A 23,019-nucleotide genomic window follows, 5' to 3' on the forward strand; every position below is an offset into this window, starting at 1 on the left:
ACAGGTTTGCACACACTGCAGGAGGGATTTTGGCCCACTCCTCCACACAGATCTTCTCTAGATCAGTCAGGTTTCTGGGCTGTCGCTGAGAAACACGGAGTTTGAGCTCCCTCCAAAGATTTTCTATTGGGTTTAGGTCTGGAGACTGGCTAGGCCACTCCAGAACCTTGATATGCTTCTTACGGAGCCACTCCGTGGTTGTCCTGGCTGTGAGCTTTGGGTCATTGTCATGTTAGAAGACCCAGCCACGACCCATCTTCAATGCTCTAACTGCGGGAAGGAGGTTGTTCCCTAAAATCTCGCAATACATGGCCCCGGTCATCTTCTCCTTAATACAGTGCAGTCGTCCTGTCCCATGTGCAGAAAAACATCCCCAAGCATTCTTTGGATGGTACTCATCATTCTTCTTCCTCCAAACACGGCGAGTGGAGTTAAGACCAAAAAGTTCTATTTTGGTCTCATCTGACCACATGAATTTCTCCCATGACTCCTCTGGATCATCCAAATGGTCATTGTCAAACTTAAGACAGGCCTGGACATGTACTGGTTTAAGCAGGAGAACCTTCCCTGCCGTGCATGATTTTAAACCATGATGTCTTAGTGTATTACTAACAGTAACCTTGGAAACTGTGGTCCCAGCTCTTTTCAGGTCATTGATCAGCTTCTCCCATGTTATTCTGGGTTGATTCCTCACCTTTCTTAAGATCATTGACGAGGTGAGATCTTGCATGGAGCCCCAGTCCGAGGGAGATTGACAGTCATGTTTAGCTTCTTCCATTTTCTAATAATTGCTCCAACAGTGGATCTTTTTTCACCAAGTTGCCTGGCAATTGCCCCGTAGCCCTTTCCAGCCTTGTGGAGATCTACAATTTTGTCTCTTGAGCATTTTGACAGTTCTTTGGTCTTGGCCATGTTAGTAGTTGGAGTCTTACTGATTGTATGGGGTGGACAGGTGTCTTTATGCAGCTAACGACCTCAAACAGGAGCTTCTAATTTAGGATAATAAGTGGAGTGGAGGTGGACTTTTTAAAGGTGGACTAACAGGTATTTGAGGGTTAGTGTTCTAGCTGATAGACAGGTGTACAAATACTTATTTGCAGTAGTAACATACAAATAAATTATTTAAAAAATCATACAATGTGATTTTCAGATTTTCTTTTAGATTATGTCTCTCACAGTGGACATGCGCCTAAAATGAAAATTTCAGACCCCTCCATGAATTTTCTAAGTGGTAGATCTTGCAAAATCACAGGGTGTTCAAATACTTATTTGCCTCACTGTATATGAGTGTTGCATATATCATGTGTTGAGTTTGTCTTTGAGATAAACAGTATTAGAGATGGGTCAGACTCCAGTGTGGACAGTGCTCTGTCTTTATAATGAGTTTAACCCTTTATATTCTTTGTCTGTGCTGTGCTCTTGGATGATTGCTGTCAGCATGTGAGGAGCAGTGTGTGACATATTCTGTTCCTCTTCACAGATCTGTGTGATCCTTGGCTCAGTGTTTCATCAGGCGTCTAGACCTCCTGCAGGACCCCGCCTCAGGCCCTAAGTCCACACTCACACACAGACACACACACCACCCTACCTTCTCTCCCTCTCTCCTTCCTGCTTCTGCTATGCCCTCCTTTTCTAAGTTTCCCAGGCCTGGCTGGAACTCTGCCTCCTCCTCATCTGCTCCTCCCTCTCGCCCCCCCACCCTCTCTGCTACTCTTGCTAAGAACCCTTGTGCTCCTCCTGCTAAGCACCCTTGTGCTCCTCCTGCTAAGCACCCTTGTGCTCCTCCTGCTAAGCGCCCCTCCTCTGCTCAGCCCCCCTCTGCTCCTTCTGAGGTTCCTAAGCTGACATCCTCTCCTGAGGTGTCTCAGCTCAGCTTCACTGTGCTGCCTGGTTCTTTTGTTCTGGGTGACTCTGCGTTGCCCCCTAAGCCCTCCTCTGCTCCTCCTGCTAAGCGCCCTTGTGCTCCTCCTGCTAAGCCCCTCCCTCTCCCTCTTGCTAAGCTCTTTTCTGCTCCTCCTGCTAAGCGCCCTTATGCTCCTCCTGCTAAGCCCCTCCCTCTCCCTCTTGCTAAGCTCCTTTCTGCTCCTCCTGCTAAGCGCCTTTGTGCTCCTCCTGCTAAGCCCCTTCCTCTCCCTCCTTCTAAGCTCCTTTCTGCTCCTCCTGCCAAGCGCCCTTATGCTCCTCCTGCTAAGCCCCTCCCTCTCCCTCTTGCTAAGCTCCTTTCTGCTCCTCCTGCTAAGCGCCTTTGTGCTCCTCCTGCTAAGCCCCTTCCTCTCCCTCCTTCTAAGCTCCTTTCTGCTCCTCCTGTTAAGCACCCTTGTGCTCCTCCTGCCAAGCGCCCTTATGCTCCTCCTGCTAATCCCCTCCCTCTCCGTCCTCCTAAGCTCCTTTCTGCTCCCCCTGCTGAGCTACTCCCTCTCCCTCCTTCTAAGCTCCCCCCTCTCCTTCCTGCTGAGCTCCTCTTTGCTCCTCGTGCTGAGCCCTGCTCTGCTGCTCCTGCAAAGCCCCTCCCTCCCCTGCTGAGGTCTTCCGCTACTCTTCTCCCTCTCCCTCCTGCTGTGGTTCTCTTTGCTCCTCGTGTTAAGCCCTCTTCTGCTCCTCCTGCTAAACCCCTCCCTTCCCCTCCTGCTGAGTCCTCCTCTGCTCCTCCTGCTACACCCGTCCCTCCCCCTCCTGCTAAGCCCTCCTCTGCTCCTCCTGCTAAACCCCTCCCTCCCCCTCCTGCTAAGCCCTCCTCTGCTCCTCCTGCTAAACCGCTCCCTCCCCCTCCTGCTAAGCCCTCCTCTGCTCCTCCTGCTAAACCTCCCCCTCCCCCTCCTACTAAGCCCTCCTCTGCTCCTCCTGCTAAACCCCTCCCTCCCCCTCCTGCTAAGCCCTCCCCTGCTCCTCCTACTAAACCCCTCCCTACTCCTCCTGCTAAGCCCTCCTCTGCTCCTCCTCCTAAACTCCTAAATTCTGCTAATCTCCTTCCTCTCCCTCCTGCCAAGCTCCACCCTGCTCCTCCTGCTAAGGTCCTCCCTCCCGCTAAACTCTCCTCTGCTGGTCCTCCTAAGCTCCTCCCTCGTCGTCCTGCTAAGCCCTCCTTTCTTGCTAAGCTCCATGCACGTTTCTCCCGCGCTCTTCCTAAGTTCCCTAAGCCCCCCTGTGCACCTTCTGCCAGGGGCCTAAAAGTCCCTAAGCCCTCCTGTGCACTTTCTGCAAGGGGCCTTCAGATCATTCCTCTTCCTGACGCTATGCTTCCTCCCTATATCCCTCCTCTCCATGCTCGTCAGGCCCTTAAACGTCTCAATTCTGCTAAGCGTACTTGTCCAGCTAAGGTTGCTAAGCTCACCTCCTCTTCTCTGGAGGTCGCTGAGCCATTACCTGCTTTTGACAATGTCCCCAGCCCTAACCCAACCCCTCTTATCCCACAGGTGGAGGTGGAGTCTGTGCCCCTGTTCCCTGGACCTAAGCCGGACCGGGTGGTGCGGATGGAGGCTGATCTGCAGGGGCGTGAGCTGGACTGGACGTGCTGGAAAAGGTAAGTGAAGCACAGACGCCAATTCCACCGGAAAAACACAAGTACTAGTTATTTTTATAACCACCTTTCTGTCTCTGTGTTTCTTTGAAGGAACAAAAGAGGAGCTGGGGGTCCAACACCACCTCACAGTTAGGTGGAGTATCCTTTTTATAGCAGTATGTAAATTGTGTTGCAAGCTGAAACAAAAAAAAAAAAAGTTTAGTGTGGTGTATTATTACTGTGTTGCAAATAGCATGTAAATAGTGTGTTAGTGTTAAATGTAAAAAAAAAAAATAGTGTGGTGTTGTTATTAATGTGTTGTAAATAGTTTTGTCTTTGTGTGTTACCGTTGAAAAAAAACAAAAACAAAACAAACAAAAAGTGTAGTGTTTATTGTGATGTTATTATTATTACTGTGTTGAAATTAGTTTAATCTATGTGTGTTACTGTTAAGAAAAAACAAACACAAAAAAAAACAAAACACAAAAAACAAACAACAAAAACCCAAAAAGCGTAGTGTTTAGTGTGGTGTTATTATTATTATTGTGTTGAAAATAGTTTAATCTATGTGTGTTACTGTTAAGAAAGAACAAACAAACCCCAAAACAAACAAAAAAAAAAAAAAAAAAAAGTGTAGTGTTTAGTGTGGTGTTATTATTATTATTTTTATTGTGTTGAAAATAGTTTAATGTTTGTGTGTTACTGTTAAGAAAAAAAACAAACAAACCCAAAAACAAAACAAAATAAAAAAAAAAGTGTAAAGTTTAGTGTGGTGTTATTATTATTATTGTGTTAAAAATAGTTTAATCTATGTGTGTTACTGTTAAGAAAAAAATAAAATTAAAAATTAAAAAGTGTAGTGTTGAGTGTGGTGGTGTTATTATTATTATTATTATTATTATTATTGTGTTGTAAATTGTTTCACCTATGTGGCTGGGCTTAGAGTTGTAGGATCCTAAAAGGAGGCGGATCACTTTATGCACTGGAAATACTCAACAACAACTTCAGTATCCAGCCAGTTTAATGTGAGCGGGTTTCCCCAAGCAACCGTCGCCAGAATGACTCTAAATAAACTGTTTTATTATCAGCATTCAAAAGTGTCAAAAGTCATTGAGTAAGCTGTGTTGTTGTATTGTTGATTTTGAGGTTTTATGTGTTTTTATCAAATATTAATCAAGCACAGTTTTGTTTTCATGAATACAAACAGCAGCCACAACAGTTCTTAGTAAAAGCTATGTCCAAGTTTTGCACACGTATAATAGTGCTTCAACACATTTCCATCCAATCTGACCTGACTGGATGGAATACTAAAGCCTTCTCCAGCCCATTATATCTTTACAAAGCCCATTGGATCTTTGCAGCGGGAGCTTTTGGTGACTCCAGAAGTGAGCAGGAGTCAACACAGGAACCTCAATTGCTGCATACAGAAGATCACAACCAGGTCACAAGTATTTTATATATGCTTTAGATAGGAGATAAGTCATGATGAGGAAATACTTTTCATTCAGGCTGGAGAAGAGGAATAAGGAACGGCTAAAACAGAAGAAAAAATTGCATCAAACATACAACACAGAGCAGACAGTGGATTTTGACTGACGTTTACAATGACATGTTGAATGTTTATTATGTATTGTAGATATTAAGGTCTGATCTTATTTATTCCTGGATCTTCTGATGCAAATACAACAAAATTTTATACAGTCTACAGAATAAAACCTACGCTTTTCACTAAATGTTTTGTCTATTTGTGAATTACCCATGTTACTGGGTTTCAGATGACATCACAGTATTTTATAGGCGAGTATTACTTTATACAATGGTGATACAAAAAATAATATTGTTAAAATGCAGATTGTAGTTAAGAGAAACGATCAGGTTCAATATTTGTGCATTTACCTTTTGGCTCATGGCAAAATACAATATAATCAATGTGGAAAACCTTCCTGCCATCGAAAAGTATGACATCATCGATTGTGGAATTAAAAAAAAAAAAAAAAACAAAAAAAAAAAACGCTTTGCAGAGGATGGTTTCGATCCACTGACCTCTGAGTTATGGGCCCACTGTGACTTCAGCTGAAACGTAGTACAATACGTATAACACACAGGTAAACACTGCCCTCCAGCGGTGGACTATGAAACTACACCCTGCATTTCTAAAAACACAGATACTACACAAACCGCGCAGCTGAGGGCGCTATTGCTTCGATAATAAACCCACAGTGTAGACTCCAGAGGCAGACTCCAGGTCCAGTGCAGCTCTTCCACAGGCGCTCCGGGCTGAACACATGTAGAAGAGCCGGGGACACCTGAGCGCGCGGGCCCTCCCTCCAGGCGCGTGAACACTGCGCCAGTCACAGGGGTCAAAGGTCACTGTTCAGTTGACGGCTGGAAGAGAAAAGAGGTGATGGTAGGAGCGGAGATGGTATTTTCTCAGATTAACCCTTTTCCTTTGAATTAAGTGTAGGACTACTTAGTTTTGCTTTTATAATAACATATTTATTTAAGTGATATCGGAAACATTGTGCCCCAAGTACCACCAGTCACACCGCCGTTTTGTTCTTCTTTCTGGATGCTACTCTACTTTTTATTAGAAAAGTAACTGATTGGTTAAATATTTGAGGTAAACATTAAATAAGCAGCGAGTTGAGGAAAAGTGCTAGCTGTAAACCTAGCTAGCATTTACCTCAGCTACTTTCACTAGTCACTGTCTTAAACTTTAGGCTAATTACCATGGATAAGCTAACCTTTGTGGTGAGGCATCCTCCACTTTCTTGTCTCCATAGAAATAAAGAGTTAATTTGAGTGCCATTTGTAAAAGTCATTGGACGCTCGTTTACACTTAGTATAGTAATACTAAAACAAATCTTTTTCACTGCTATCAAAATATAATTCCATCGCTTCTTGATAAATCCCACATTATTGGAGCCATATTAGAAGGCTGTTACCTCCTCAAAAACATACCTGTAGTTGTGTTTTGCTTCACCCACACGTTTGAGAAACCTTGAATAATTAATCTTTTTACATCAAGCTCAAAATGCTCTGTTCCACCTTGTGATGTCATGGAGCAGTAGTTAGTTAGTTTACTGGAGATTGGCAATTCCAGGGCTGAAATGATCTAAGTGATTCTAGAGAAGGTGTATGGAGTTTAAAAGCTCAGTGGAGCACTTCCTGTATTTCTACATGACATCACAAGGTGGAACAGGGTGTTTTCAGTTTGAGAGAAGAACTCAGCCTAAATATGCAGGGTTTGTGTGTTAAACTTGTGTGAATGAAACAAAACACAACTCCAGGTCTGTTTGTGATGAGGAAACAACATTATAACAGAAAATAGAGTGATATGGGCTCTTTAATGTACATAATACTACCGTGCTTTTCAATATAACGTAGTAACCTATACTTTTGACAGCGATGTTTTTCTGATTGGCAGGCCACCGCAGCAGTGGTTCATCGAGGAAGTAGATAAAGGATTTGATTGACGGAGCTGTCGCACGTGGGAAGAGTCTACAGTGCGGAGGTTTGTTTACCGTGAAGAATAATGCAATTGTGAGCGGCCATGTTTGTTTATAATGGTCCAACTGAAGGATTGTAAGGGTTTTTATGGAGAGCGAAGTGTGGTTACTTGTCTCTTCTTAATACTGCAGTCTGAGGTGGCATTGACGTTGTTTTAATCTCAAAAGACAACACTGGGAGATGTCCAGAAATAGGCTGACAATTCAAAGAGGATCGATGTTAAAGGAAAATAGACTTAGGAGTTAGTAGCAGAAATATCCCACAAGGATTCTATTTGTCACATAGACTCCAATCCAGTATTTGAAGTTTTGCACTGGCTGCCCTTGGCTGCTGAACAGCTCTTGTTAACTTTCACTAACAGGAGAGCCTTTAAAAATAAACTGCAGTGCTTTAAGTATCTGCCCAGCAACCAGTGCTGGAAGGTAACAAAGTACACATAGTAAAGTACTGTACTTAAGTAGAATTTTTAGGTATCTGTACATTTTACTTTAGATTCTTTTTAGTTTTATTTTACTCCATTTGAGAGCTGGTGTCTGTACTTTCTACTCCACTACATTTTTTAACTGGACTGAAAAATAAAAAAGTAGTTTTGATATATTTTGAGGGTTTATTTTTACCATGTTTGTGATAACATCTTGACTAAAGTTTTCGAGGTCAAGCTTCAGCTTTGAGCAAATAAAAATAAATACAGAAAATTTGTAAGTAAAATTAAGACATTATTCGTCTTGCTGCTGTTGACCAAAATATGAATAATTTTAATCAATATCACTACATTTAACACTTTAACAAATTAACAACAGTTGTGTGAAATACTTTTACTTTTTCTACATTTTTAAATGGGTACCTAAATATGTTTACTTAAGAAGATTTTTTTCATGTGATACTTTTACTTTAACTTTAATATCTTTTTACCTCTGTATCTGTATTTTTATTTACTTCTTCCACATCTGCTGTCAGTCACAGGGTTTTGTAGTGCAGCAATATTTAGTGCCTGTAGAAATAGACACTGCTCGTTTCTTTGAGATGGATAGAAGATGTTATTGCTTTGCTCTGACTGTTTCACAATATGGCATTAAAATGATTTATCTCCATGGAGACATGCAGGCGACATCACCAGGCCAAGTTACAGTTCAGATCTGTAAAGAGGCAAGCCGGCTCACTGGAATATTTTCTGTGTATTTGAACTCTAAAACAACTTAAGTGAATTAAATGCTAGATATACAAGTTTAATGCCACACTGTGGAGCATCACATGGAAATAAGCAGATTGTCTAGCTCCATTAGAAAAATGATATAAGAGAATGTTTTATAAGTCATTCATTATAATGACTGTACTCATTTGTATGATTAGTGATTATGATTAGTGTTTGTTCAAAATCTTATAAACAAATTCTGCTTAAACACTGAAAGAAAACGTCCTTCACATAAGAAGCAGTTCAAACAATGGTTATCTTTGTCTATTTTATGAAAAAGTGTCTTAATGTTTCAAAGATAAGCACCACCATTAGGAATGTCAATATTATTACATTTCAATAGATCATTGTGATTATTCAGGTCACAATATAATCAGATGAGCTAAAAAAAAAATAATACTTGCGAGCATTTTAGAAGCTAAATTAACTCATTTGCATTTAATCTGTTCTGCAAAAAAGTACAATTTATATGTAGTGCTTTTGTATCTGACTATTAAGGTAAATGGTCACATTTTTATACAGCGCTTTTCCACTTTCAAGACATTCAAAGCACTTTACATCAAGGAACCACGCACCCATTCACACACACACACCCACACACACTGGTCACTGACAGCACGACTAAGGCTCCTGAGCTGGATGAATCAAGGAGCACAGGAAAATGCAAATCCAAATCCAGTCCAGTCCAAGTCCAAAGCCAGTCCTAGTCTAGACCCAGTCCAAATCCAGTCCAAGTTCAAGTCCAGTCTAAGTCCAAAGCCAGTCCTAGTCTAGGTCCAGTCCAAATCCTCTGCTTTGAAATTCAAGTGCCTGCAAGTGTTTACATCAAATTACAAAATACAATTTGATGCAAACTTGTAAACTAAATGATCCTACTTAAAACATCCTGATCAGAACTAACAAAGTGGGAGAGACATGTTCCAGTTTGTTCCTGTTTTTTTTTTTCAAGGAGAAGCATTTCAAGTCTGATTTGAGCGCAACTCCCGCATCTGATAATTGAATGTCTGATTTTAACCAGTGGGGTTTGTTTTTGAAGTTAAATCATCCCATACATAAAGATCCATCTGTAAATTTAACACATTTTGCATTACTAAGATGTGTTTTTGTGTGCCCTATATCACTAATATCAGGACATCTGAGTCATCTTCAGTCCATGTTACAGCTAAGTAACAGAGCACAGTCTCTTCTAATCATGCTTCAGTTATAGACTTATAATATATATGTCAGCATTGAATCGAACAACCAGAGAATAAAACTGTATATTATGGCTGTGTATTTCTATTGTATATTGCTACATTCGGGCCCTAAGGTCATTAATGTGAGAGAAAGAAAAAAAAAAGAAAAAAGAGAGAGGTATGCTATTCGACCAATCAGATCAGAGGAACACCACAGCTGCTTTACATGGGGCGGGTATAAATACAGCGGACGGAGGCTGTGTGAGACACAGTTATTTCACTTGTTCAGCGAAAAGCCTCGTCATGCCTGATCCAGCAAAGACCGCGCCCAAGAAGGGCTCCAAGAAAGCCGTGACCAAGACCGCCGGAAAAGGCGGCAAGAAGAAGAGAAAGACCAGGAAGGAGAGCTACGCCATCTACGTGTACAAGGTGCTGAAGCAGGTCCACCCCGACACCGGTATCTCCTCCAAGGCCATGAGCATCATGAACTCTTTCGTCAACGACATCTTCGAGAGAATTGGTGGAGAGGCCTCCCGCCTGGCGCACTACAACAAGCGCTCCACCATCACCTCCAGGGAGATCCAGACCGCTGTGCGCCTCCTGCTGCCCGGAGAGTTGGCTAAACACGCCGTGTCTGAGGGCACCAAAGCAGTCACCAAGTACACCAGCTCCAAGTAAACTGCGCCTCTTTAAAACGAAACAACGGCCCTTCTCAGGGCCACCCACATTTGAAAAAGAGCCTTTCTATTTTATATAACATCATTTCCAAGACATCTTGCATTTATCTTCATATATATGGCCTAGAACTGCAGTAGTCTCCCGCATTCCTGATTGTGTCCATGAAACCTTAGTGCTGTCTACTTTCACGTTTTTGGTCATGTTACAGGGGAGCTTTGTTTGGAGACTAATGTCCATTGATGTTCTGCTATCATACACAAGAGTTGGACCCGGTGCAGTACTCTGAGTGTTTCCTTAACCTTGTTCTAATAAAACAAAAAACGTGGGCAGTAGATATGAGCTACATAGAGGTAATTCAATTTACTAAGCAGAATGCAGAAAATTCTGATGTAATTTACAATAGAACATAATGATACTGTTTAACATTAAAATTGTATTTTACAAATATGCTAACTTAGTAATTTAAGTTTCTAAGTGTAAAGTGTCAACAGGGTGTAAAACCGGTCTTATAGAGTAATCTTCCGTCATAATGAAGCAGTAAACTCGTTTGGATAGTATCAGGATGGAAGGATATGAGCGTGTTTGATTTGTCTACTTTGATAATATCCTGTAACACAAACGTTTGCTCTATTATATTAAATCTGTTTCAGGAGGGTAAATGACCCTTGGAATGACCCCATATCGCGTGGTTATTAGTGAAAAAACGGCCTCGTCCAGAGCCTGTCTTCTCTTACGTCCGCACAGGCCACATAAAGGAAGCGGAACAGCGCCGTCAATGCATCAGTGTTCATCGACAACGAAGGAAAATCAAAATGAGCGGCAGAGGAAAGGGAGGCAAAGGGCTCGGGAAAGGAGGCGCCAAGCGTCACCGTAAGGTTCTCCGTGATAACATCCAGGGTATTACCAAACCCGCTATCCGCCGTCTGGCTCGCCGCGGCGGTGTGAAGCGTATCTCCGGTCTGATCTACGAGGAGACCCGCGGTGTTCTCAAGGTTTTCCTGGAGAACGTGATCCGTGACGCTGTGACCTACACCGAGCACGCAAAGAGAAAGACTGTGACCGCCATGGACGTGGTGTACGCCCTGAAGAGACAGGGCCGCACTCTGTACGGCTTCGGAGGTTAAACGTCCCACATCATAACATCAACGGCTCTTTTAAGAGCCACCCACAACGCGGAAGAATGAGCTTCTGGTGATTGTTCAAATCACCGCGCTGCACGTTTTCTGGTTCAGTTGATGACAGAACGTTGGTTAAGTGTAACGTCTGCACAGTTTAGAAAATAATCCATGGGTATACTCGATTATTAAATTAAGATTTGTAACATTTCAATTGACACCGAAGCAGAGCTGTAATATACCAGCTATTAAACTCGGGTGCAGTACTAAACCTGACCACTTTGAACAGATAAACTGTTATTGAACTGGAGGTGGTGTTTTCTTACACCTGTTTTTGTGGTGTGTGTAGGTGAGTGTTTTGCTGTGCAATAATACACTAATCTGAATGATTATAGTTATGTTTATTACCAATGTTAGTGAGATGCTGACTATTGTTTTATGTGTGCTTTTTATTGTTTAATGCTGTTTGGGTCTTTTTTGAGACCAATTCCATTGTTACTGTTATATTGGGTTGCAGAATTGTTATTGTAATGCATTTTATTTGTTAATAACACCTGTTTAAAATTAAGAAAAAGAGAGAAAAGAAACCTTATGTGATCCACAGAGGTTCACCTAAAGACTCATCCACATCTACAGAAGCAACAGCATTTCTGGTCCTGCTCCTCATGGTCAAGACCTGAAAACCACAGTCCATCTGTGGGAGTCTCAGTAATATGTCAGCCCATTTATTTCTATGGTAACTCAGAAGACAGTAACGTCTGCATAATTTGAACAAATTGTGGTACAAAAATGTTCAGAGTAACTTAGTAAATAATTTTTTTTCAAATGCTATTGTCATTTTTATGTATTTTATTTGTAAAAGTAAATGTACAATTTTGCAAAGTCATGTGACTGCTTGCCCTGGAAGTTAAAGAGAAAAAGTACCTGGGGAAAATGAGAAAGGACAATAGAGAGAAGTACAAATAAAAGTTCAAATAAAACACTTCAAACTTTGAAAAACAAACTACTGCTGGTGATGTGTAGGTGAACATGGTAAATTTTCTTTTATTTAGTATTTATTTTTAAAGTATTGTAATGTACAGAGATGAGCAGATTTCTCTGTTTTTTAATTACATAGTGTTGAATATGTGTGAATATGTAATATTCAATAAATGTGTAGCGTGAAGTCTTTTTTTAATGAAGAAAACCAGAGTAATTGCACTGAGGCTCTTCTCAAGCAGCAGGAGGAGCAACCAGAGACAAAGAAAATATCCAGTCTAGTTTTTCTGCTCTCAAAATACAGCACTGGCTGTTAACAGGTACAACACAATTTTTGGCCTGCTCATTTTTTCCAACCCTCAATGACAATCATTCAAATGACACAAACTCTCCAATGTCACTTTACCTGCACTGCATTTTAGTATATAAGCAAATATTCAATACATCCCGTACAGAATACAAACTGAAATATATTTTAAATCAGTTGCATCAAAACTGTGAGCGTCTAGAAGTGTAGTGTTATACCATTTAAATAGTAAAGGGATTAATAATTATTTGTGTTGCGACAAAGAACGAAATTATATTTTGTATTAATAGGAAACACATTAATCAAATATATTAGAGCTCAGTAAATGTGAGTCTGGACATCTGCAAAGCAAAGCAGGAGTCATTTTACGTGACCAGTGAAAATCAGATACAGAGATCACATAATTACATCTGACTTAACATAAACAACATAAATATGATGAAAAAATACATCTGGTGACATACACAAACAGTCAAAATCTGGACATATCTTTTCAATCCATGTTTACTACATTTAGATATTAGAGATTTCTGTTTTAATGTTAATTTTATGATTATTTGTGATTATTTCTGTTTTGATTTGTATGATTTTAATGTCCTTATTCTGTAAAGCACTTTGAATTACTTAGTGTATGAATTGTGCTAAACAAATAAACTTGCCTTGCCTAGATACATGCACGAGATACACGGAATAATATAATAAAGGAAAAAGAAAGTACATTTTTTTCTTTTTTGGTCATTTTTTTGTGTACTACATTATGTCCATTCATAGTTTTGATGCATTCAGTGACAATCTACAGTGCAAATAATCACAGAAATAAAGAAAAAAAAACATAAATGAAAAAAAATGTGTTGAAACTTTAGACTAACGTGTATGTAGATAAAGTAAATACACATTTATAGACATTACAATGTATAAATACACATTACACTTAAAGAGAAAATCAAAAAATCAGATAACAATGATCAGATGTTTAGGTTACATTTTAATAATCTAATCCATCAGGTATTGGTCAGATTTGCATGTAAACATATCTACTGACACATTATGTTCACTTTATAAACCCTGTATGTGGAGGCCAAAATGATATTAATGATTATTTTGTCCCATGTTGCGTGAAGAATAAGACCAGAGCTGCAGCGCAAACAGAGAAAACGCTCCTCCACAGTTGTGTTTACTACCGCCACAAACTTCATCCATTACAACTAAACGCTGAAGCCACACCACGATTTTAATTTGTAAATATAATGTTTAACATCTCTTTACTTGATCTAAATACAAAATGTTTCTCATTTATCAAAGGTTTGTCCAATTTAAGACGAAATGTAGGAAAAAGTCGAAGCGAAGCGTCTCGGTTGTCCGGGCACGGTCGGGGTTTGATGGTTTGTTTTTTAAAACACAGGACTCTGCGTTTATGAAAGTGCGTTAAATTAAAAGATAGCATTGTGCACTAAAGGCTGATGTAAATAAGTTTATCTAAAATGTGTTATATTTGTGTATTTTTAAGTTTAAACTGGAAAGAGAAAACACAGAGAGGAGACACGGCCACTCAGCACAGAGAGTTGAGTCTCTACGGTTCTCATGTCTGTTATAAATATCCTCCGCGCGCGCTCCTGCCCAAGACTCGGATCTTACACGACACGAACCATGGCAGAGACAGCTCCAGCACCAGCCCCCGCTCCGGCCAAAGCCAAGGCCCCCAAGAAGAAGGCTGCCGCCAAGAAGAAGGATGGCCCCAGCCTCCAGAAGCTCATCACCGGAGAGATCGCTGCGTCTAAGGAGCGCAAAGGTGTCTCCGTGGCCGCGCTGAAGAAGGCACTGGCCGCGAAGGGCGTGGATGTGACCAAGGCAAACAAGCGCATCAACACCTCGCTGAAGAAATTGGTGACTTCAGGCGCAGTGAGTCAGACTAAGGGCACGGGCGCATCCGGCTCCTTCAAACTGGCCAAGACCGAGGCCAAGCCCAAGACCGTGAAGAAGAAGGCCGCCGCTAAACCCAAGAAGCCCGCGGTAAAGAAAGCAGCCAGCCCCAAGAAGAAGGTCGCTGCTAAGAAGCCCGCAGCCAAGAAGCCCAAGTCCCCGGCCAAGAAAGCGGTGAAGAAGGCAGCAGCCCCCAAGAAAGCGGCTAAGAAGCCTGCCAAGAGCCCCAAAAAGGCAGCGCCCAAGAAGCCCAAGGCCGTGAAGAAGAGCCCAAAGAAGGCCCCCGCTAAGAAGGCTGCTCCCAAGAAGGCCAAGAAGTAAAGTCAAACCTGACTTATTACCCACAAAGGCTCTTTTAAGAGCCACCACTCCTGCAAAAGAGCTCAACTTTGTCCCAGTATAATATGCAACTTTTACCAGTGTTTATGTCAAACCAGTGCAGATCCATCCCACTATGATAATATTTACTAATATGAAAATTAATGAGATGAGCGATGAGGTTTTTTCATCGTTTTAGCTCATTTCAATGCCATTTAACAGTTTTCTTCCTTTATCAGACCAGAACACACCTCATGCACAATGTGGATCAGTGAATTCACCTTGTTTTCCAATACTGTCTGTTCACATGTTGGCCTCAAGCAAAACAAGATTTCACACATGAATCAAACAGGGACAGTAACAGCACACTAAGCACAGAATGAATGAATAGTTGTGTAATGGTGGTAATTTTTCACAACACATTATACACTGCAGAACTATTCTGACATATCTCAGTTTTCTTAAAGTGATGTTTTTTAAAACGTACTGCAGAATTCATTTTTTTGTTTTGTTTTTTGCATGTATTTGCTGGTTTCAGCCCCAGATTCAACTGTAAAGTATGAAGCCCAGACTGCACTAATCCAGTGATTTTCTGTGGTCAATGAAAACAGGACTAAGACTCCTGAGCTGCTGTGTCAAATGAATACTGAGAACTGAATGAAACACAGAAAACACATGACCAAAGTCTGAAAATTTTGATGGTAAAAGTTTTGGATCAGTTTGTTTTATAACAATTCTATACACATTTACTTTATACATACATGTAGTGTTATTAAATATGATGCTACATATCAGAGGGAACTGTGGCAGGTCCAAATGTATTTCAACCCTCAAACTGACACAAAGCGCGCGAGACAAAGGCGTGGTTAAAGTTTGAATTCAGAGCGCGAGCCCTAAGGAGCCAATCCGCTTCGTCCCGGGTCTTTAAAAAGAAGCAGCCTCCGCGGCCACTTCATATCGTCTCAGGTTTTCACTGAACACCCAGAGCACAGAAAATGGCCAGAACTAAGCAAACTGCGCGTAAATCCACCGGAGGAAAAGCTCCCAGGAAGCAGCTCGCCACCAAGGCTGCCCGAAAGAGCGCCCCGGCCACCGGAGGTGTCAAGAAGCCTCACCGCTACAGGCCCGGGACCGTGGCTCTGAGGGAGATCCGCCGTTACCAGAAGTCCACCGAGCTGCTCATCCGCAAACTGCCCTTCCAGCGTCTGGTCAGGGAGATCGCCCAGGACTTCAAAACCGACCTGCGTTTCCAGAGCTCCGCCGTCATGGCTCTGCAGGAGGCCAGCGAGGCTTACCTGGTGGGTCTGTTTGAGGACACCAACCTGTGCGCTATCCACGCCAAGAGGGTCACTATCATGCCCAAAGACATCCAGCTGGCCCGCCGTATCCGCGGAGAGAGGGCTTAAACTGTCCCGTGACTGAACAACACAACGGCTCTTTTAAGAGCCACCCACAAATTTAAGGGCGACTTGTTTTATTATATTTAGTGACCATATAAATAGTTTAAACATTTGGAATTATTCATCCCCAAGAGGAAATTGAGTTTTCTTGACGTGTTCGGTTTTCAATTTTAATCAAAGGATAAAATGCCAGTACAAAAAGGCATAATGTACGTCTGTATACTTGTTTTTATATTAATAGAAGTTAGTTTAAAAAATATTATTCTATATTTAATTATCAAGATGTGTCAATGTGCCTTCTTACGTTATTAATATTTGTAAAAATAGTTTACCTTTTGTGAGTCACGTGAGCGCATGTTTTTCCCCGAAAGTTAAAGAGAAAATACATGAGAGCTTAAAATACTCAACTATCACTGGTGATCAAGGCGAACAACACATTTTGTTTAGTAATTATTTTAGAGATATTTTATATATCAGAGTTATCTACGTTTTAGTGTTCACGGTGTTGCAGGAGAATAAACACATGAACATCCATTATGAAAGTCCTTTTTTTATGAAGAAAACCAGGGTAGTTACACACTATATACAACATTTTGCAATTGTTTTAACAGGGCAGCGAATAAAGAAAATGAAATAAAGCGCAATATGGACAGAAATTAGGTATAAGAAATAATGAAGTTGTGCAATAGATGGTGGGAATGACCTGGGTGTGAAACTGCATTTTACATATTTAAGTATGACTTTGGCTTAAAATGTAGTTCTTGTAATAAAAATAATGTTATTATAATTTAACGAAATCAAATGGGACTCTGGGAGGGGGGGTGTCCCTGTGTTGCGGTACAAAGCCTCTGATTGGACGCCCGGATAAACGCTCGTTCTGTCCAATCAGGAGTCAGCAGCGCTGCTATATAAGCGCCCGTGCGCAGCTGCAGTTATCTGTTCTTTCTAAGTGAGAACGCTCTACTACTTCTATCTGTAAACATGTCTGGACGCGGTAAGGGAGCCGGTAAAGCAAGAGCAAAGGCAAAGAGTCGCTCCTCCAGAGCTGGTCTGCAGTTCCCCGTGGGTCGTGTCCATAGGCTTCTCAGGAAGGGAAACTATGCTGAGCGCGTTGGAGCTGGGGCCCCGGTGTATCTCGCCGCTGTGCTTGAGTATCTGACTGCTGAGATCCTGGAGTTGGCTGGTAACGCCGCCAGAGACAACAAGAAGACCAGGATCATCCCCCGCCACCTGCAGCTGGCCGTCCGTAACGACGAGGAGCTCAACAAGCTCCTGGGAGGAGTGACCATCGCCCAGGGCGGTGTGTTGCCCAACATCCAGGCTGTTCTCCTGCCCAAGAAGACCGAGAAGGCCAAGTAAACCCTAACCCTAACCGCAACACAACGGCTCTTTTAAGAGCCACCCACATTCATCTAAGGGCATAAACTCTGATAATACCATACAGTCTCAAAGTCAAATGATATTCAGCACAGATATAGCGTGTTTAACAGTCCCGGCATTTGCCTAATCTTCATAGATCACAGAAGTGAAACTCTAATCAGCTGTGTGGTTCAAAATGAATAGACTTTGGATAAACCTTTGCTCTCTACACGGCGGCTAACGCTCTGTCTGCCCCAGCCTTATTTTTGCGTTACCTGCATCGAAGCTGGATTGTGAAAACGGGTACAAGTTTACATTGCCAGAGCAGAGACATCAATTACATGTCATAAGTACAGCGGGACGGCGTTAGTGGAGGTTCTGAAAAACATAAAATTTACTTTAATTCTAATTTAAATTCTATTACAACCTTCTATATGTTAAAGGATCTTATTCTCGACACTCGATGACCATAGTCATCTATTAATAATACAAAAAAAAAAGTTTGCTACTAGACAATATCTTGTAACACAATTACGATTACTGTGCTTTCAAAAGGTAAATCTGTTGTTTTTCTGTGGGTCAACGACCTTTGGGGTGAAGTACAGGGCCTGTCTTCCTCCACGTCCGCACGGGCCGCATAAATACGGCGGAGTATTGGGGCCAATTTATTCAACTGTTTTCACAACGACGAAGCGTCAAAAATGAGCGGCAGAGGAAAAGGAGGCAAAGGGCTCGGGAAAGGAGGCGCTAAGCGTCACCGTAAAGTTCTCCGTGATAACATCCAGGGCATCACTAAACCCGCTATCCGCCGTCTGGCTCGCCGTGGCGGTGTGAAGCGTATCTCCGGTCTGATCTACGAGGAGACTCGCGGTGTCCTTAAGGTTTTCCTGGAGAACGTGATCCGTGACGCCGTCACCTACACCGAGCACGCCAAGAGAAAGACTGTGACCGCCATGGACGTGGTGTACGCCCTGAAGAGACAGGGCCGCACTCTGTACGGCTTCGGAGGTTAAACTGTGACATCGACATAACGTAAACAACGGCTCTTTTAAGAGCCACCTACTCTTAGTTAAAGATTTAACTGATTGTCATGCCTGCGTTTTCCTTTGCAGCATTGGGAGTAACTATGTCTTTGTTTCTCCACACTTGTCTCTTGACTTAAAGATGAGAGAGTCAATTACCCCATGGGGTGGTAAATATATTTGGCATTAATTAAATGAAAGCTACTGTTAAAGCTTTTTCAGTTTTCTTTGACAGATCAGTTATCAATACAAAGTTATATCCAAATTTACGAATGTCACTTTTGTCAAAATAGTATATTTAATGAACAAAAACATGCAATTTCAAGATTGATTTATGCTAACACATCTGTAAATTTACCTGGCTCGGGGACAGACACAGCATGGTGTATTGCTGGAACTTTTAGTACAGCCATCTATATAACAGCCACAGCTGCCCTGGGGCAGACAGATGGAAGCGAGGCTGCCAATGTGTGCCAGTGTTCTCTCCTCTGAACAAAGCACAATCCTGGGTTTACACAGTTTTTGGTTTGGTTACACTGATTGTGTAGATAAAAACCCTGTGGTTAGAATCCTGTTGGAATAATGCCTCTAACACATTCTCCTTCATCGCTTTGCCAAATAAAAAGGAGCCTGGGTCCAAATGGATCTGGGGTACAAATTGACATTGTAGTAAGGTTCATGACCAGGCTCATTCTTACTCCCTCTTCCCCCAGACCTCAGGTTCCTTACTTCACCAGCCCAGAGCCCAGTACTCTTCAGAGGTTCTGTTAACACTATAGTCACTATAGTAGAACCAAAAGAAAGTGGATACTAAGCCTTCTCCTGACTCTGAACCCAAATGACGCTCACAGACGATTAAATTTATTCAAATTATCTCATCAGATGAACATGTCAAAAACCAATTCTGCATCGCTCATTCATACAAATATGCACGATCCGAGCACCTTTTTGCCCAATTACAAGCAATTTTATACCACAAACTGTAGGCTGGCTGTGTTCACACGTCTGCCTAACTACTGAAAACTAAGAGCCACCCTCTCATGACAAAGGGCATCATATTCAAAAATGGTTTATTTCTGAATATGATGAAGATTATAAATCTGCTGTTATGTCCAGGCTGTTTCTCTTATGCAGCTCTTAACTTGGATCAATACTTTGTACTTCTTGAGTGATATGATTTTGAAGTAAATGTGCCCTTGCCTAAGTACATTGTGTGGCTACTCTATCCAGTTCTGCATGTTATGACATAAATAACTGATAAATGTAAGCCCACTTTAGTCAACTGAACACATTAAAATGCACCAGAAACCAAGAAAAAAATGGCAGACCCCCCCTCCTTACATGTTTTTATACTGTTATACTTGTGGTTATTGCTGCTGTGAGCCTCTAGAATTTGCAGTCGTTTTATCAGTGGCTGTGATGACCTGGTCCCCCAAGGGCAAATTCAGTTTAGGGCCCTGGCTGCAATACCCAGATTACCCAGATATTAGAATAGATCCATGATTAATATGTACAGTCTGTGCAGTTTGTGTCTGTGATAGAAATGATACCAAATTCAGGTGATTTTTTTCCAAAAATATGAATGAAATATTTTTACCATCCATCCATCCATTTTCTTCCGCTTATCCGGGGCCGGGTCGCGGGGGCAGCAGTCTGAGCAGGGACTCCCAGACTTCCCTCACCCCGGACACGTCCTCCAGCTCCTCCGGTGGGACCCCAAGGCGTTCCCAGGCCAGCCGAGAGACATAGTCCCTCCAGCGTGTTGAAGGGTATGTCAAGTAATAAAGCTTTTAAGTTGCATTACAAATACATATATCAAAAATATGGAATGCATATTGATTGAATAAAGTTTCTTAGGGCCATCACATATACATATATATCTTTTGATACTGAAATCATATAAGTTTTGAATATTATTATGTAATCACCATTTTTATACTGAATTTATATATTCTTTGAATGTTGTATCTTTTTGGAGGTTGTCTAACAAGCACCATACTAAAAGTTGAATACCATCTACTAACACTGAAATTAGGTTAAAGGTAAAACGTGAATTATGGGAGACAGTTGGTCCCTTGCAGAAACTCCTTTAACCGAGTTAAGGCAACATTGTAGGAGGTGAATCATGTCGCCTGACAGCCACGATGTTTATACTAGAGTGGAGCATCTTGTGATAATACTGAAACTACGCTAAAAGCAATATTGTGTGATATGAATTGGGGAAGGCTGTTGGGGTCTGTAGACGCTCCTTTACAGGGTGGTCGGATGAGACTCAAGGCCGGAAAAATAGACTGGTGCAGCCCGGAGAGATGAGCGAGGCCGAAGGGAGGAACCTGGGCGACAACCTACTCAACATAATATTTGCATATTCATGTTTCATGTTATATTTATATGTTACGGGGCCAGGGAAAAGCAGACAGACCGCCTGCTGCACACACGAGGGATAGATCATATGACCCCGGGTCCTGTATTAGATTGTAACTGTCAGGGGAATAAACTTTTAAGATTTGAACTGATCGAATCCAGTCGTCATTTTGATAAGAACACGCCTAACAATTGGTGAGCCCGACGTGATCAAAACTGACGCCGTAAACAACTGCGCGAGGGGAGTAGGACTCCGCGCGCCTCCGCTTGGACGGGACTTCTCTCCAAGGGCCCGTCAACTCTGAAAGGTGAGCAGAAAGCCTGTTGTGATAAAGAACCGAATTTCTGCTATTGGACATATCAAAATTAAGGAGAGAGGTGCTGCCCAGTGGAGGTGAACATGTATTAAAGGCGCTATTATCGTATAAGAGCGGTCCAGACAAGGTGAGCATATATATATTTTTCTCTTTTAAAGGTACTAATATAACAAGAGCAGACCCGGGGTCATATGATGTGGTGAACTTGTGTGATGTGGTGCTGTGTTGTGTTGAAGGTTTTTATCTGATAGAGGACATGTTGAGATTTAGATCTTATCTGTTGCTCAACTCGGTGAACTTGGTGTGTTTTAGACTGTTATGCAATTGAGAGTTTTGCCCTGCCTGGTATAATCTTTGAGACGTAGGTATGTTTATCTAGCGACCTGAAAGTGTTTATGTGTTAGAGTCCAGGGTTAGAGTCCCTGGACAAAAGGTCAACGACCTATATCAGGTTAAAGTCCTGATATTAAAGCAGGTTAGAGTCCTGCTGACGGGGTTAAAGTCCCTAGTCAAAAGGTCAGCGACCTCTATCAGGTTAAAGTCCTGATAGTAAAGCAGGTTAGAGTCCTGCTGACGGGGTTAAAGTCCCTAGTCAAGGTCAACGACCTATATCAGGTTAAAGTCCTGATATTAAAGCAGGTTAGAGTCCTGCTGACGGGGTTAAAGTCCCTAGTCAAGGTCAACGACCTATATCAGGTTAAAGTCCTGATATTAAAGCAGGTTAGAGTCCTGCTGACGGGGTTAAAGTCCCTAGTCAAGGTCAACGACCTCTATCAGGTTAAAGTCCTGATATTAAAGCAGGTTAGAGTCCTGCTGACGGGGTTAAAGTCCCTAGTCAAGGTCAACGACCTATATCAGGTTAAAGTCCTGATAGTGAAGCAGGTTAGAGTCCTGCTGACGGGGTTAAAGTCCCTAGTCAAAAGGTCAGCGACCTATATCAGGTTAAAGTCCTGATATTAAAGCAGGTTAGAGTCCTGCTGACGGGGTTAAAGTCCCTAGTCAAGGTCAACGACCTCTATCAGGTTAAAGTCCTGATATTAAAGCAGGTTAGAGTCCTGCTGACGGGGTTAAAGTCCCTAGTCAAGGTCAACGACCTCTATCAGGTTAAAGTCCTGATAGTGAAGCAGGTTAGAGTCCTGCTGACGGGGTTAAAGTCCCTAGTCAAAAGGTCAGCGACCTATATCAGGTTAAAGTCCTGATATTAAAGCAGGTTAGAGTCCTGCTGACGGGGTTAAAGTCCCTAGTCAAGGTCAACGACCTATATCAGGTTAAAGTCCTGATATTAAAGCAGGTTAGAGTCCTGCTGACGGGGTTAAAGTCCCTAGTCAAGGTCAACGACCTCTATCAGGTTAAAGTCCTGATAGTAAAGCAGGTTAGAGTCCTGCTGACGGGGTTAAAGTCCCTAGTCAAGGTCAACGACCTATATCAGGTTAAAGTCCTGATATTAAAGCAGGTTAGAGTCCTGCTGACGGGGTTAAAGTCCCTAGTCAAGGTCAACGACCTCTATCAGGTTAAAGTCCTGATAGTGAAGCAGGTTAGAGTCCTGCTGACGGGGTTAAAGTCCCTAGTCAAAAGGTCAGCGACCTATATCAGGTTAAAGTCCTGATATTAAAGCAGGTTAGAGTCCTGCTGACGGGGTTAAAGTCCCTAGTCAAGGTCAACGACCTCTATCAGGTTAAAGTCCTGATAGTGAAGCAGGTTAGAGTCCTGCTGACGGGGTTAGAGTCCCTAGTCAAAAGGTTAACGGCTGCGTTCAGGTTAGAGTCCTGTGACCCACCGTGGACTGCCCGGCGTGGTGACCTGAAAATGTATGTGTTTATGTGATAAGAGAAATTGTGCCCGGAGACGTATAGTCTTTTGAGAAC

The 23,019-nt window shown here is 42.2% G+C and overlaps 3 protein-coding genes across 3 annotated transcripts; all 3 read left to right on the forward strand.

Annotated features, from left to right (window-relative positions):
* Positions 1-9,668: 9,668 nt before the first annotated feature.
* Positions 9,669-10,054, forward strand: LOC117381175 (histone H2B 1/2-like). Its single transcript, XM_033978072.2, has one exon. The coding sequence runs from the start codon at positions 9,680-9,682 to the stop codon at positions 10,052-10,054; it is 375 nt and encodes a 124-aa protein (XP_033833963.1). The 5' UTR covers positions 9,669-9,679.
* A 794-nt stretch (positions 10,055-10,848) lies between these two features.
* Positions 10,849-18,469, forward strand: LOC117381672 (histone H3.v1-like). The gene is made up of 5 exons (XM_033978667.2): positions 10,849-11,176; positions 14,115-14,691; positions 15,669-16,016; positions 17,389-17,396; positions 18,145-18,469. The coding sequence occupies exons 1-5, from the start codon at positions 10,867-10,869 to the stop codon at positions 18,462-18,464; spliced, it is 1,563 nt and encodes a 520-aa protein (XP_033834558.1). The 5' UTR covers positions 10,849-10,866; the 3' UTR covers positions 18,465-18,469.
* LOC117381171 (histone H1-like) lies at positions 14,102-14,695 on the forward strand. The gene has a single exon (XM_033978069.2). The coding sequence runs from the start codon at positions 14,102-14,104 to the stop codon at positions 14,693-14,695; it is 594 nt and encodes a 197-aa protein (XP_033833960.2).
* Positions 18,470-23,019: the final 4,550 nt, after the last annotated feature.

This window comes from Periophthalmus magnuspinnatus, chromosome 14 (assembly GCF_009829125.3).
Source record: "Periophthalmus magnuspinnatus isolate fPerMag1 chromosome 14, fPerMag1.2.pri, whole genome shotgun sequence".
NCBI lineage: Eukaryota > Metazoa > Chordata > Actinopteri > Gobiiformes > Gobiidae > Periophthalmus > Periophthalmus magnuspinnatus.